The sequence below is a fragment of the Ovis canadensis genome, chromosome 2 (assembly GCF_042477335.2).
Source record: "Ovis canadensis isolate MfBH-ARS-UI-01 breed Bighorn chromosome 2, ARS-UI_OviCan_v2, whole genome shotgun sequence".
NCBI classification, from domain to species: Eukaryota; Metazoa; Chordata; class Mammalia; order Artiodactyla; family Bovidae; genus Ovis; species Ovis canadensis.
Window position 1 is genome coordinate 252,597,438 of NC_091246.1, and position 15,608 is coordinate 252,613,045.

Here is a 15,608-nt window from a genome sequence, read left to right on the forward strand (position 1 = left end):
GTGACCGGGCTCGCTCTTCTCACAGCACGCTCAGCCGCGCGTCTGTGTGAGCAGGCACTCGTCCGCCAGGCCCTTCGGCGCTCTTCTGCGCGGCTTGTGTGTCCTGCTGAGGACTCCAGAGAGCAAGCAGACGTGGGAACCGTGGAGATGGTTGAAGAGCACACGGAGATACGGAGAAGACAGGGAGAGGCGGGCGTGATGGGTGGTCGGGGCTGACGTGAGCCCTCAGGGCGAGAAGGCTCCCTCCCGCACAGGTTGGGGGCAGAGCGTCCCACGTGAAGGCCCTGGGTGGGACGCAGGGAGCCCGGCAGGGAGGGGAGCTGGGGTGGAGGGGGCCCTTGCAGGGCAAGGCGAGGGTGACGCAGGCTCGGTGCGGGCACGTGGGGTTAAGGGAGGTAACGCCCCTGAAGTGCCACGCAGCGCAGAAAGTGCAGTGGCGTGAAAGTGTCAGTCGCTCAGTTGTGTCCGGCCCCATGGGCTGTAGCCACCCGGCTGCTCTGTCTGTGGGGATTCTCCAGGCAAGAATTTGGGGATGGGTAGCCGTTCTCCAGAACTTGGGGCGGAAATTACAAAGCACTAATGCTGCTTAAGGGAGACTGGACAGCTGTCCTAGGATAGTGTCTCTTTCCTAGCTTCAGATGGAAGCTGGGTAAAGGATGTCCTTCGGCCTGATCCAGACTGGAGCCTAGAGCGGAGACGGGGAGAGGTGGTCGGGTTTGAGGTCAGGTTTAGACGTAGAGCCAGTGGGGTTTGCTGATCGAGGGGGTCGGGAAGGAGCAGCTGGAGAGGCGGCGGGGTCCCTGAGCGTGGAGGTGAGGAGGGCTCTGGGGGCATCTTAAGCTCCAGATGCCCAGCGGATGGAATCAGACAGCCTGTGTGTATTCTTGAGGTACAGAGGTGGGCGTCCGGCTCCAAGGTGGTGAGACTGCCTGAGGCAGGTCTGGCTCAGCCTGAGGGGTCTGGCCACGGCCCGGGTCGTGGGCAGAGGGCCGCGTCCCGTCCTCAGTGGGGGCGAGGCCCCAAGGGCGCTAAGTGGGCTGACAGGTCAGGGAGCCCGTGATGAAAGGACGCCGCGGAGTGCGTCATCAGACACAGGGTTCAGGGGGCCGTCCTGGAAGAGGAGCCCCAGGGCTGAGGCTTGCTGAGTCAACATCATCGTTACATTTCTTGTTTCCTCCTGAAAATTCGGGCTTGCTGTATGAGACAGCTGTTACCCAGTGAACAGTGGAAGGCTGGGGTCGTTTCCCACTCCAGGCCAGTTTGCCGGGCTTCCTGGGGACATGGGACCCATGGCCCCGCTGGGTTACGCTGCCAGCTTCCACCCACATTCCTGGGGGCTCCCGGGGGGCTGGGGGTCTTCGGCCAAAGAGGAGCCCGGGCACAGGGCTTTCAGTTTTTCTCTTCTTGGTATACAACTTCAAGGTCTTCTGATTTTCTCCACACATTTCTGTCCTAACTGTGTTTGATCGTTTGCTTAAATAAGATCCTTATGGTGTGACGGTTTGCCAGGAGCGCTGTTTGAAACCTGTTAGCTGAAACAAAAAGCATTCTCTGAGGGAAATGAAAGGCCTGACTTTTGAAATCTAAGCGTTCCTGTCCATCTGTCTTTTTTCAAATGGCCTCCATTTAAGCTCTTTAATGTGTTCTGAGTGCCCCTTCCACTCAGAATATTCTGGGTAATGTTATGATTTTTTTTCCCCCAGCTACAATTACCCCGGCTCCAGGACTAACGGCTAGAAATGCTGTCATCTGTGAGCCAGGGGAGATGTGAGTTACAGGCTTCTTGAAAATTCCAGACTCCCAGTCAGCAAGAGAGATGGGCTCCTATGTCTCAGTTGGGTCGCCTTTAAACAAAAGCCGGCTGGGGCGGGTCTTCCAGCCCCCCGGACAGCGGGGGACGCTTCACCATGGCCGCAAAGGGCAGACCTCTGAGGGTGCCGGCCCGGCAGGCGAGGAGTGGGGGGTCTCACACTCGGCTTCCTTTCCACCCTCTTGGCGAACGGAGGTATGAAACCTCCTGGTTTACGTATAAATACTGATGGTGACAGCCCTCTTCATCTTTGGGCCCGGTAAGAGGTCTTCGTTGATTTTTTTTTTTTTAATTCTTAGGCGTCCCCCAGCAGAAAGAGCAGAGAGTTGCTTCATCTCTGTCGGTTCGGAGGAGCACTTGCCAGAATGGCCGGGGGTCCTTTCCTCCCCGCCCCGTGCTGGCAGGCTTCAGCTCGCGGGCTACTGCCCACAGCACCCTTGCTGCCCGGGGCAAGGTCGGGGGGCCGGGCCGTGACCGCGGCCGGGGGGTGAACGGACAGGCAGAGAAATGGTCCCTCCTGCTGCGTGTCAGTGTGGAGACGGGCGTGCAGTGATGACTGCACCCTCCTGCTTTGCTGTTGTTCTCGAGCATGTGGTGGAACACCAGGCCCCCCTTCCAGGCGGGGAGCAAGCGGTGGAAAGCAGGACAGACATGACTCCCGCCCTCCAGAAGCTCAGCTTCTCAAGATGACCGTCTAAACTAGTTTCCAATTCAGGAAAGTTTTAGGATTCAATTCCGCAGCCGCACTAGTGCTCAGGAGCCACCTGAAGCTCCCGGCTACCGTCCTGGATGCACAGATGCAGAACACTGCTGTTGTCGGGGAAGTTGTGCCTGGCAGCGCCGTTCTGAGGGGTGAGCACAGTGAGAATGGCCCTGCCCTCCAAGCCAGGCGGGGCCCTGGCGGGTCCCGGAACCCTTGCCAGTGGCCTGGGCACGGCCCAGTGTAACCCGCAGGCTGCCTGCTGGTCGCAGGGCAGCAGGGGCGTCTCAGGCCACTGTTGCAAGTTCTCCTGACACGAGTGGGTGGGTGAGGTGGGGGGCTGGCGTGGAAAGAAGGGTGCCCAAGCACCTCCTGCTCTGGGGGCAGCTGGTGCAGGGAGACCCTCGGGCACAGTGACTCTGCCCTCACTTACCTGTGTGGACCCGCAGCCTCGAAAGGGGGGGCCTCTGCCCGAGGGCAGTGTGGAGGTTGCCCAGCTGACGTGCCTTTTGCCCCTTACCATCAATCCCCAATCAGTCAGCCCTGAGTCCTTCGCGACATGAAGTGTTGTGGGCAGGCAGGGAAATGGGAAAGGCCGTAGGGTTTCTGACCACGGGCGCGTCTCGGTCTTTACGGCCCAGGCTGTGAAGGACTTTGTCCGGATTCTGTGTTGCCCTGCCCTCCTCTCTTTTTCCCTCTCACCTTTGTAATTCTCTCTCTGTGCCCCCAGCCCTGTGAAGTCCACCTGCGGGAATTAACGAGTGAGTTCCCCTTACAGCCGCCTTCCCAGCACTCTCTGTGGTTAAATGCTTTCCTGATGTGGCAAAATACATTTTTAAAAGCACAGCGAGTCTTTGGGCTGGAAAAAGCGAGGCTGGTTCTCATTACTTGGCAGTGCTCTGTGTGCACACAGCCCGTGGAGGCTGGAGGGCCCTCCTCTGCCACGGGGAGGGCTCCGTCCCTGGGGTGTCCTTCCGTGTGATCTGCGGCCTCTTGCTGCCCTAACTGACAGCTCTCATTTTAATCCTTAATTGTCTGAGACGATCTGTGAGGAGAGTCACATTTTCTCCAGAATGGCTGGCAAGTCAGGAAGGACTGAGGGCTCTGTCTTCATCAGCACAGCGGTGAGGACAAAGGAAGGTCTTAAAAGTCGGGAAGGAAGTGGCGTCCGCTGCACTTCACTGTATGCGGGTCTCTGGGCAGTTGGTGTACCTTCCTCCTCTGCTCCTCAAAGCAGACCTGTGGGTAAAGAGTGGCCTCCCTTTACACACGAGGAAAAGGGGGCTCAGAGAAGTCAAGACACGTGCCGGAAACACACAGCTAGTGAGAGCTGGGGCCTGGCGGCCACACCCAGGTCTGACAGCCTGAGCCCTTGCTCTCCGAACCTCGAGAAAGAAGGCCACGTCTGTGGCCAGGGCCTGCAGGTCGCGGCCGCTCCTCTGCACTCTCAGAAGCTGGGGCTGACGGGCTCGACGGCCCTGTCTCCCTGGAACGAGTCGTGTGACCTTCTCCCTCTGCCCTGCAGGTCACCATGGAGTAACAAGTATGACCCTCCCCTGGAAGATGGGGCCATGCCTTCTGCTCGCCTGAGGAAGCTGGAGGTGGAAGCCAACAACGCCTTTGACCAGTACCGAGACCTGTGAGTTAAGGGGCTCCCCTGATACGTAGGTCGGAGAGGAGACACGACCGGCCCCCCGGCGGGCCTGACCAGGGGCAGCTCTGAGCGCCCTGCAGGACGTTGGGCGGGAATGTGGTCCCCGGGCCCGTCCTGAGAGGCGGCTGCGTGTCCGGGCGCCGCCCTGCGTCGTGAGCACCTCCCGCATGCAGGACTCCAGGCCCGATGCCCCGTACCCGTCGTCTCAGATCTTCCCCAGCGTGGTGCTGTGGTAGTCCCCATGTTTGCCGAGGAAGAGATCAGCTCAGAACAACTCACTGAATTGTGTCGGAGGCCAGAGGCAGAGCGAGGGGTCAAACCCGGGTCCGTCTGTCCGCAGAGGCCCCTCTGGGTTTTACGGCACCGCCTGCCTGACGGTTCTCGCCTGGGGCCCAGGGCCCTGCTCTCAGACCAGTCGCCGAGGCCAGGGGGGACGTGGGGGGAGTCGCTGGGGGCCTCGGCCTGCACTGTGCCGTGTAGTTTAGTCACTGAAGCGTGTCTCTTTTGCGACCCCATGCACTTGGGAAAGTGTTTTTGCTGCATCTGCTTAGATTTCTGCCTCCTGCTGCACCCCCAGGAAGGGCAGCCACTCGCTCCATCTACCACGCACGGAAAGGCTCCAGAGAAGGTTATCTCCAAAGCATTTTTTTCTTAATAGAATCTCATTTTTAATTACGCTCCATACTGAAAATACAGCAAACCTATAATACACGCAGTGCTACGTCAGTACGGACCCAGCGATTCAGGGGAGGACTTGACATGTATGTCTGTAAAGGGCCAGATGGTGGGCACTCTAGGCTTTGCAGGCCACCCAAGTTCTGTCACTTCTTTATTCTCTCTTTTTTATGTATAATCATCCTTCCCTCGTAGCTCAGTTGGTAAAGACTGCCTGCAGTGAAGGAGACCCGGGTTCAGTTCCTGGTTTGGGAAGATCCCCTGGAGGAGGAAATGGCAACCCACTCTGGTATTCTTGCCTGGAGAATCCCATGGACACAGGGGCCTGGTGGGCTACAGTCCCTGGGGTCACAAGAGTCGGACACAACTGAGCAGCTAAGCACACATCCCACAGCCTTTAAAAACGTAAGGCCTCTCTTGAGCCTGGAGGTGGGTGGCATCTGGCCTTCAGTCTAGAGTGTGTCCACCCTGACCCTGACCCTGACCTAGGATGCAGGCGGGAAAAAGCGACGAGAGAAACGAAGCATCCGGCCCGCTGCGGTGTCGTCCGGACGCGGTGGTGCCGCCCTTGGAGATGGAGCTCAGGCTCCATCTTGCAGACAGCTGGCGTGGTGGTCCAGTTTTTAGCAGATTTGATATATATAATGTGCCATACAGAATTATATGTGTCTATCTGACACCTGTGTCAACAAAAGACCCACAACACAGAAGCAAAAGCACGGCTCCGAGGAAGCTGGAACCGAGGCCCTTAACATCTGCGCCGCCCCAGGTGCGTCGCGGCGCAGGTCGGCTCTGTCTTCACTCTCGGTCACGTGCCAGCGTTTTGCGAGCAGTATCTTTAATCTTTTCAAGAACCTCTGGGGCAGTTGATGTTCCCATTTTTACTGATGAGACTGGGATTCCCAGAGGCTAAGTGAACCCCCCACACACAGGACCTCGAGGTGAAGAGCTAGCATTTGAGTCTGTATTTGCCTGATGCTTCCACACATTATTGAGTCTCACCATTGGAGTAAATTCCAGCGGCTGAGGAGCCACGACCTCGAGAGCGTCGCCCTGTGGTAGCGCAGCTCCTTCCCGAGGCGTGGTCTTGTCGCTGGCGTTTCTGGTTCATTCGTAGTTGTTCCTGCCCAGCCGTGTGGCAAGGAGCCTGTCCAGCTGCTGAGCGGGAATTCCCAAGTGGAGTCAGTTTTGGGGGTTAATGATAATGTTGATAGTGAAACAGCAGTGCTGATAGCAGTAGCTACCAGCCAGTACCGGGGCGAGCCTGGCGTCCACTGCCTCTTGGTCTTATCGAATCTTCACGTCGTCCCGTGCAAGAGGGTTATCCCCGTTTTACAGATTCACAGGTATTTCACAGGTTCTATTCCAGTTTAAAACCATCCTTATCCAACTCCAGAGTCCAAAACTTAACGCATTGACTTGACCAGCATTGGTGTGTTTGACGCAAGCCAGATGCTCACCGAGTCCTAGGGCTCCGGCCTTGAGTCCAGACGGCCACGTCCTCGCCCGCGTGGAGCGCCCGCTGTGGACACACAGACGATAGAGTGATAGTGGGTCAGTGCCCTGAAGGGTGGTGGGACAGAGAGTGACCGGGGTTTGCGTGGCAGGGTCGGAGCGCCTGTCCGGGAGCTGACCTGGGCTCTGGTGCCCGGGTGGGAAGGGGCAGCCAGGCAGGGTGGCTTATGGGTCCTTCAAGGATCAGAACAAGGCCAGTTCCGATTGATTGTAGGCATAAGCGTCCGAGTGGCGATTTCCTGGATACGGTGATCGCATGTGCTGTTCCCCTTGTGCTGCCGTGGAGTCGGGGTGGGGGCAGGCCTGGGAAGAGGCGCGTGTCCTCTCTGACTGCCCCCTCCTGCCTGCTGGCTTGCTGCTTCACGTGTCTAATGACGTGTGGTCTGTTCAGCATGTGCCGTCTGTGAGGCCTTGGCGGGCCTCATACGGTAGAGCATTTCCCCATCCCCTTCACAAGGCTTCCCTGTCGGAACAGTGGTTCTGCAGGGTACGTGGGAGTTGTCTGCCAGGCCACGAGGGCCCTGCTCAGGGAGGTCCTCCAGGCTGTTAACCCGCTTGGAATTGGCCGGAGGCGGGGTTCATCCCCCAGGTCTAACTCCGCACCGCCTCCTGAGAAGGCTCCCCCGCCTGGGCAGAGTCCCCCTCGAAGGGGCTTTCTGCCTTGATGACCCATATCTCTGTGGACCTGTGCGTGTTGCCTCTGCTCCCCTCTGAAGGTGAGCTGACCTGCGGGGAAGTGGGGAGGGGGAGTCTCACGGGACAAGCCAGCCCTGAGTTTCTGGGACTGTCTGGAGAGGTGGAATCTGGGCCCAGAGCCACCGCTGAGGTACTGGGAGGGTCTGTGGAGCTGGGGCCCGGCCCGGAGGATGCCGTTCTGCCCCGAGCTGAATCAGTGTGCTCTTCCAGGTGGGAGGGGACGGTCTGCGGCCTCCAGGCGGCACCCACAGGCGAGGGCGGGGGTCCTTTCACTCCCTCGTATGTGGGCGCGGCCTGGTCATCCCGTCCCAGCAGTCCCAGGCCCCCAGAGGGACCGTGGTGGGAGTTGTCGTTGGGTGGTCAGAGTCGCCAGTGCGCAGGGACGCCCTCTCCTGAGGCCCATGTCAGGACCATTTCCCCAGTTGCTGAGCCAACCCATTCTCATTTAATAATTACGAATCCAAGTTTCCTTTTTCTTTCTTTCCTTCCTTTCTCCTCCTTCCCCCAGCTCCCTAGTATCTTGCCCACTTCCTGTTGTCAAAGTGCGCTGTGGGTCGTCAGAGGTCAGTGACCTTGAACTCTGCCCGCTGTGGTTCTGGGGCACACGGAGATCAGCCCAGGGCTCGGAGGCCTCGGCCCTGCCTTGGTCAGCGCAGGCCAGGGGTCACTGCAGCTTTCCTGGGGCCAGGGCCTCGCCTTTCACCCTGTCCTTCATTCCTGCCCCTCCCTCGTCTAGGCCTCTCCCCGCAGCAGGGAAGCCTCCTCTGCTGCCACCGTGGTGCTCTCGATAAACACTCTACCTGCCACTGCAGGAGACGCAGTAGACGCGGTTTCAGTCTTCAGTCCCCGGGTCGGGAAGGCCCCCTGGAGGAGGAAATGGCACCCCCTGCAGCATTCCTGCTTGGAGGATCCCATGGACAGAGGAGCCTGGCAGGCTACAGTCCATGGGGCTGCAAAGAGCTGGACACAGCTGAGCGTGCACAAACACACACAGTGAAGGGAGCCGCAGCGCTCCTCCATGGAGCCTTCCCCCTAGCTTGCTTTAGTTCAGTTCAGGCGCTCAGTCGTGTCTGACTCTTTGCGATCCCATGAACCGCAGCACGCCAGGCCTCCTTGTCCATCACCAACTCCCGGAGTCCACCCAAACTCATGTCTATTGAGTTGGCGATGTCATCCAGCCATCTCATCCTCTTGTCGTCCCCTTCTCCTGCCTTCTATCTTTCTCAGCATCAAGGTCTTTTCCATTGAGTCAGCTCTTCGCACGAGGCGCCCAAAGTATTGGAGTTTCAGCTTCAGCATCAGTCCTTCCAGTGAACACCCAGGACTGGTCTCCTTTAGGATGGACTGGTTGGATCTCCTTGCAGTCCAAGGGACTCTCAAGAGTCTCCTCCAACACTTGCTTCCTTACATGTCAGCAAACGGGCTTAGGCAGAAGGGTGACACTGCCTCGCGTCCACTGGCTCTGTCGCTGAGCCGCTGCCTGAGAGGCTGAGGAGATGGCCCGTGTCCTGGGCTTGTGGACAGGTGCCCAGAGCCTTGGGCAGACCCAGAGGGAAGCGAGTGATTGCAGGGCCTCCGCAGGAGAGGTGGGTGCCCGTGACTCCAGGGGCGGACTCCAGGCCTGTGCCCTGGTGACTGAGGACTGCGGCAGGCGGGCCCTCCCCTGTGCTCACCCGGACTTTAGCCCCTGCTGCTCCTGAATTCTGGGGTCCGGGTGGGTCGCAGGAGTAGGACTGGGTTTGCCTTGTGCTCTGGCCTCTTGACCAACCCCCCTCCCCCGCCCCCGACCCCAGGGGATGGGACGCTGCCCTTGGGCTTGGAGCCCTTCCTGCCGAGAGGCGCCTCCAGGGGCTCCTCGTTGAGTGGCTCCCAGCAGGAAGGAGCCTCGTCTACACCAGGCAGGCGCACTGAGCTCCTCTCAGGGAGGGCGGGGGAGTTAACCAAAGAAAAACAAAAATGGGCCAAAGGCACCCTTTCCTGCCATTCCGCGCCCCGGGGCCCTCCTCTGGCTTATGTCTTCAGCCTGAACCTGAGGGCCTGGGAGTGAAGACAGCTCCTGGTTCCCGGCCCTGGTCCCCCAGCCTTCTGCCTCCTGGCATTCTCCTAACAAGACGCGGGGAAGGAGTCCGCGGTGAGCGTGGAGGTGGAGCTGAGCTGCGGCCCGGCCAGGTGTCCTGGGCAGCAGCAGGCTGGCCTGCCTGCCTGGAGATGGGGGCTCACCAGCCCCCAGAGGCGTTTCTCTGCCATGGGGGTTGGAGGCTCCGTCACCGTCTTCCCAGAGGAAGGCCTTGGCTTCTGTGCTCAGGCTCCGGGCTTGGATCACCCAGCCGTCGAGGTTCTGACTCTGTAGGGATTAGGATGAGTCATCGGCACGTTGAATTGATACAGTCTGAGTGAGAGGCCAGGCCGGGACCAGACTGACGAGCAGGCCCCCCAGCTTGCACCTCTGGGTGCCCCCTCTCCTGCCCGAGCACAGGGTTTCTGCAGCGTGGCTTAGAAGTGCCAGCAGCTGGGAGCGTGCCTGCTTTCCCACAGCGGGCACGAGGTGCCTGGGGGCCCAGAGAGCTGAGCCAGGGTCCTGCCTGGTTCCCGTGAAGCCCCGTTCCTCCCGGCTCCCTGCGCCTTCTTTCCCTCCCATCCCTTCCACAATTACTGCTTTCCTGCTTTGCCATCACTAGTGACAGAGAGGGATCCTGGTGGGAAACTTTCCCAGGAGAATAACTGTTAAGCAGCTGTTGATTGCACAGCTCTGATTCTAGATTGGAACAGTCCGTCTGCTGAAAGTCCTCAGGAGATGACAGGCGGGTTTCCCTGGAGTGCTTGCGCCGGGGGAGGCCGTGGCCTGCTCGCCCATCTGGAATGTCATCACTCCCCTTCCCAGGCCTTCCCACCCTGGCCGCCAACACCCCAGCGGCTCCCAGTCTTCCCCGCCACGCCCTGAGGTGGTCTCCAGCCCCAGTAGCCCCTGGGCGCCGGGAGCTGGAGCGGGAAGGGCCACCTCTGAGGCAGCTGGCTCACAGGGGTGCTGCTTTACTGGCAGAGCCTCCGCTTTCTCAGGCCCAGGCCTGGGGCGGCCCAGCGAGCCTTCTCCCTGGGAGAGGCCTAGCAGAGGTTGGCGCTTGCCGCTGCCAGAGAAGCATCTCGTTTGCGGTATGAGCCACCAGCAGGCCTCCACGCACCCCACGGTCAGTGCTTTGCGTTCCCAGGTTCCCAGGGAAAAGAGGAAGCCTTCCCCGCTCTGGCTTCCACACTGGGCCCTCGGTCAGCCTGGATTCTTCCGAGCCCAGATGTTCTAACCAGGGGCCTGGCACTGCTTTTCTCTCAGACATGATTGCTCCCATCTGTGCCAGATAGCTTGCCCCACGCTCTGCGATCCTCAACTCTTGGCTCACAGCAGATAATACCTTCGAACATGCGGTTGCAATTTATTGGCCTTATAAGTTAATTTTAGTGGGTGTGCAATTGATTGAAATCAAAGCTCAATGAAGGCCAGAGTCGGGGGGTCGGAGGCGTGGGGCGGGAAGGCACTTTGTGTTCTTCCTTGCTTTGGGTCTGAGATAATCTTCAAGTGCTTTAATTAGGTTTTCTAATCAGCCGCTCTTGTCTGGAAGAAGTTTACAGAGTGAAACGAGGCTGGCGCCCCTGTGGCAGGCGCGGGGCCCGTGAGCCTCTCCCGGCAGCGGCCGCGGTCCTCTGCCTCCTCTCCCTGCCCTGGGGCCCGCGTTACAGTTGTGGCTGTTTCCGCTCCTTCCTGCCTCCCTTCCATCCCCCGTGCCTCCGTCAGATGGTGCTTGAGCAACACCAGCTGGCAAGTGCAGGACTTCCAGGGGCGTGTAAGGAAGAAGTTGCCCAGGTTTCTTGTGTCCTCAAAACTGAGACCTCGCACCCTGGGCCCCGAGGGACCACCTCTTCCTGGGACGTGAGCGTTGGGCCAGGAGCTTGTGTCTGTCCCGATGGGACTCGTAGGTGGCAGCGGGAGGCTTGCCGATGGAGCGGGAGTAGCAGGCATGTGCGTGCCTGTGCTCACTCAGTCGCGTCCGACTCTGTGGCCTCAGGGGCTGCAGCCCGCCAGGCTCCTCTGTCCATGGGGTTCTCCGGGCAAGAACACTGGGGTGGGTGGCTGTGCCCTCCTCCAGGGGGTCTTCCCTACCCGGGGTCACACCTGCGTCTCTTGTGTCTCCTGCAATGGCGGGCGGGCTCTTTAGCACTCGCGCCACCGGGGAAGCCCAGCAGAAGTCTGGGAAGCAAGTAACAGGGTGGGTGGGCCCAGGTACCTCCCAGGAGCTGGCTGTGACCGCAGGACTGTGTACGGGTCAGGCTGCAGAGCGGGCAGGAGCTGTGCTGTGGAGGAGGCCGGGCCTCAGTCTTCTGTTGTGTCCTTGCTCGCTGACGGTGGGCCAGGGGTCCGCTTGCTGAGCCCCTGTCTCCTTGTCTCTCAGTGAGCCGTGGCCTTCTTGGTGGGGGGTGCGGTTCCCCTCCCAAGGCTCCCTGTGTCCACTCGAGGGTAACGGAACCATCCTCATTGGGCAGCAGTCCCATGTGTGCGGTCCTGGGTCGGGTGTATTTGCGGTTGTGGCCGTGGGGCGGTGCTCCTCCCCAGACGCAGGACAGCGGGCCGCGCTCAGGAGGCTGCAGGCTCCGGTGGGGCCCGGCCAGCACTCAGTGAGGCCACAAGGAGGTCTGCTTCAGCAGCGGGCTGCAGTGGTCGCCCTGTGCAGTGACGGGAGGCAGTCCTTGTGGCCGAGCCTCCGATGTTTCCTGAGACCCTGCGGTGCTCTCAGCGGGCGAGGGGTCCCCAGGGTACGAAGTGAACTGAGGCATAAAGGACTCGCTTGGGAAGCACTAAGGAAGACCAGAAAGCGGGCACTGCGGAGGGGGGAACGCCTACAGCGGGCCGTGGGGGCCCAGAGCAGCGTCCCTGTCGCAGGGGACATCCCAGCATCACACACCAGAGGCCACGCTCCCCGCAGGGTGGCCCTGGGCTGGCCTCTGGGAACTTGGACTTGGGAGCTTCCTGTTCTCCCTGATAGGAATGGTCACGGTGCGGAGACTGTCCCGTAGACACCGTGGTTTGTGCTGAGCTGCAGCCTCCCTCTCCCAGAGCCTGTGTACAAGGCAGAGGGCTCACCAGGAAGAGCCGTGGGTGTTGAGACTCTGGGGGGCTCCGCTGCCCGTCACTGGGAACTGAGGGCACTCCACGCGGCTTGGTGCTGGGAGCCCACCCCTGGTTTCCTCCACGGCCTCTGCTGTCTCCTTTCCCTGGAGTGACTCGGGCCCATGAGCACGGCTCTTCTGAGTCCAGTGAGTCCTCCTGGCGAATCATGGAGCCTCAGGTGGTCATGGGTAGCCAGGCCAGGCTGTGTACCCAGACCAGGAGGAGCGGGTGGGCTTCTCTGAGCCAAGGGGCGTGCAGGTGAGGCGGGAGAGCGCAGGCCGCCAGGGCCGGAGGGTGGAGAGAGCTGCAGAGGCCCCTGTGCGGCGTGGCCGGGGTGTCGTCCTCCGCACCCAGGGAAGGGGCTGCGGGTCCCGGAGTGCATTGGACAGTGCTCACTATACGACCTCTGCTGTCCCCCAAGGCTCTGCAGGCTGGGGAGGCAGGCCCTGACCTGGGCTCCTCCTGGTCTGACTGTGTGGCTCCTGTGGCCTGAGGTTGCCCTGTGTCCGCCCCCCTCCCTGCCCCCAGAGATGGCTGGTCCAAGCTCCCCAGGTCTCCAGAATGAGAACCCAGGTAGGAAACGGGTGGGAGCAGTGAGCAGCGTGAGCTGAGGTCACAGAAGTGTTCAGGAAAGTTCTCAGGAAGGCGAGGCCTGGACCGCCCGCCTTGGCCCTCACCCTTGCCGTCTGCCCCTTCGGATTCGTCTGCTTTGCCCAGAGGTGCAGGGCCTCTCTGTGCGTGGAGGCCCTGTCACGGCTGCCCCTGCTGCAAATCCTGTCCTGTGGGGACAGAGGGCTAGAGCGGGCGGCGCCGCCTTTGGCTCTGAGCACGTTGGCAGCGTAGTTAGTGTTTGAGTTTCCACATACGTTCTTTGTGTCTTCAGCCATGCGTCCATCGGAGGGTCGTTCAGAACCCGCCCTGCCTGCCGACCTGGGCTGGGGTGAGGTGCAGGAAGCAGCTAAGGGAGGTCAGGGTCGCCTCGGCTGCACTGCTCTGATTGTGTGGGAGGCAAGCGGGGGGAAGCCCGTCCACCCTGGGGGAAGCTGAGTGCTCCCTGCTCTCGTGTGTAAGTTTCTGAGGTGGGGTCGTCAGCGGAGGTGCCCGGAGCCCCTGCAGGCAGGGTCCAGACGGCCGCCCACTGCTCCCAGCCTGGAGCCCAGTGACAGCCCAGCCAGTCGGTCCCCTTTGCCTGGTCCTGAGGCTGTGCCCAGGGCCTGCATGCCTTGGCACTCATTGATTGTCATCTGCTGGAAGAAAGTTAAATGGAAAACAGGAGCGTGCAGAGAACAGCTCCACTTATAGACAGATCCCGGTCAGCGTCAGGGACCGCCGCCTCCAGGGTCGCGCGTCGGGCTTTGTGGCTGCGTGTGTTGGGGAGAAGTGAGGATCTGCTCCCGCTGGCGGTGGACCTCCCTGGTCCTTCTGGGCTCCCTGGGAAGCAGTTCTGTGCAGGTGCCCAGGGCGGTGGGCTCACAGAGGCTCAGCCAGCAGCCCCTGCCACCCCCTGCAAGTGGAAGGCCCTCCTTTCCAGAGTTCCCTGTGTGGGGTGCTCAGCGCCGCCTGACTCCTGGAGACCCCTTCCTCCCTGCGCTTTTTGCTCATCCACCTTGAAACATCTGCGTGGGGGTGGTGAGCTTACTTGAGTCCATCGTCACAGGCTGAACCCAGGCCAGTGGAACAGGGCACTGCTCTGGGGCCCCGCCAGCTCCCCCTCCTCTGCTGTGTGACCCGGCTGCGTTCCTTTCTCTCCCTGGGTGTCCATGATCTTAACTCTAAGATAACGTACGCAAACCCCGTGACACAGCTGGCAGGCTTCCGGCAGTGGCTCTGAAACTCCGGAAGACCTTGACTGTCCACATCTCCCGGGGGGCGCAGTCAGATCCAAGGGCCGTTGTTCCCGGCGAGGCCTTCGTCATCCCTCTTCCTGGACAGAAGCACAAGCCTTGTAAAGAGGCTGTAGAGCGCCACAGCCTCCGCCCAGCTGTGCCTGCTGAGCGCCCGGCGTCACAGCAGCGTGAGCCCAAGCCCGTCCGCCCAGCTGTGCCTGCGTTTCTGCCACACACCTGTCCCGAGGCCGCAGGCAGGGGCTCTGAAAACCCTGGCAGAACCGACCATCCTTGGAGGCGTGTGAGCCAGTGCACGTGACGAGGGGCTAGGAGGCTGCACCACGGCTCTCGGAGCCACCCTCACACCAGCCCCCCCGCAGCCTCCAGATCCTGGAGCGTCGTCAGGGCCAGCGTTTCTGAGGAATGCGCGCACCACACGGGCACCCCGCGCGCCCCCGTGTCCCTCCCGGCTTTCCGTAAGGGGGCCTGCTTGTGCAGCGTGCGGCCCAGCGCCTGGGGGCGGGGCCTAGTGCTGGCCCCGCCCCTGACCAGTCTGGGTCTGGGGGTGACCCGCGTCCTCCGCCTGCCGGGGTAGGGGGTGGCCATCGCCCTGCCAGAGACCCACAGCCTCGCCCGCTCCCGGCTGAAGGCCCGCACGTCGGAGTGAAGCCGCGGAGGGCCTGTGCCCGCAGAGCTGTGCCGGCCGTGGCTCTTGCGTGCGGGTCGTGGTGTGTGATCGTCGCTTGCTGGGGCCTCTGCGGTAGAGCTGAGTCCAGCCCGGCTCCCAGGAGGCGATTTGACGGAGGGAGGGAGGCCAGCCTCGAAGCCCGTCCGGCGCTGCCTTTCCTGTTACACGCGCGGCCCGTGTTGGCCAAGGCGGGTCACGGCCCAGATTGCTGAGCCGAGTTTCCATCCCCGTCTCCATGCACACCTCAGCCTCAAACACCCCGTAAAGCCCAGGGAGCCGGAGTAGGTGGTTGTCTCTTATCCCTTTCTTTGGTGAAGTAGATCATTTTGAGAGTGAAGTATTACATTTTTCCCCTTTTCTCTTCTCCTCCCCAGAAGTCCCGAGGTTGAAGACTTCCGGTCATAGAATCTGTATGTGTGACCCTGACTCTGGCCCAGTGGAGGAGGGCATTTCAGGGGGAGGAATGGCTCTCTGGGGAGAACAGAGTCACGGCCGCCCGGGGCGCTCCACTGACCCGGGTGCAGGGGCTCACTGATAAGGAGGCCGCCCGCCCAGGCGCGCCACCACGACTGGCTGTGCAGGTCAGTGGCCCTCCACCCGGGCACTTGCCCACGACTCCCGGCTCCTGGGGTCTCGGCCTTCTTGAGGTTTATAAAACCTGGTTGTAGTCAGCATGGTGATTTTCAGACGGTGGGACTTGCAGAGCCAGCCCAAGTGCCCCCTGACCGTAGTCCCTGCTGCCTGAGCTCTGCATGGCTACCTTTGCCTTAAGAAACATCCATCTTGGCTGGGGCGGTCTTGAAAGCCACCAAGACTGGAGCCCATGGTTGACGGCGCTCCCTCTCGAGCGGACTGCAAAGCCGCGTTTTCCTCTCGTTACTGGGCCCGT

The 15,608-nt window shown here is 61.1% G+C and overlaps 1 protein-coding gene across 4 annotated transcripts in view; it reads left to right on the forward strand.

The window, feature by feature from the left end:
- Nucleotides 1–15,608, forward strand: part of CAPZB (capping actin protein of muscle Z-line subunit beta) — a 137,999-nt gene that overhangs the window by 99,782 nt on the left and 22,609 nt on the right. For all 4 annotated transcript variants that reach the window (XM_069579224.1, XM_069579225.1, XM_069579222.1 and 1 more), the window contains exon 4: nt 4,036–4,149. In XM_069579224.1, the coding sequence (XP_069435325.1) occupies nt 4,036–4,149 (114 nt within the window). The remainder of the gene's footprint in view (nt 1–4,035; nt 4,150–15,608) is intronic.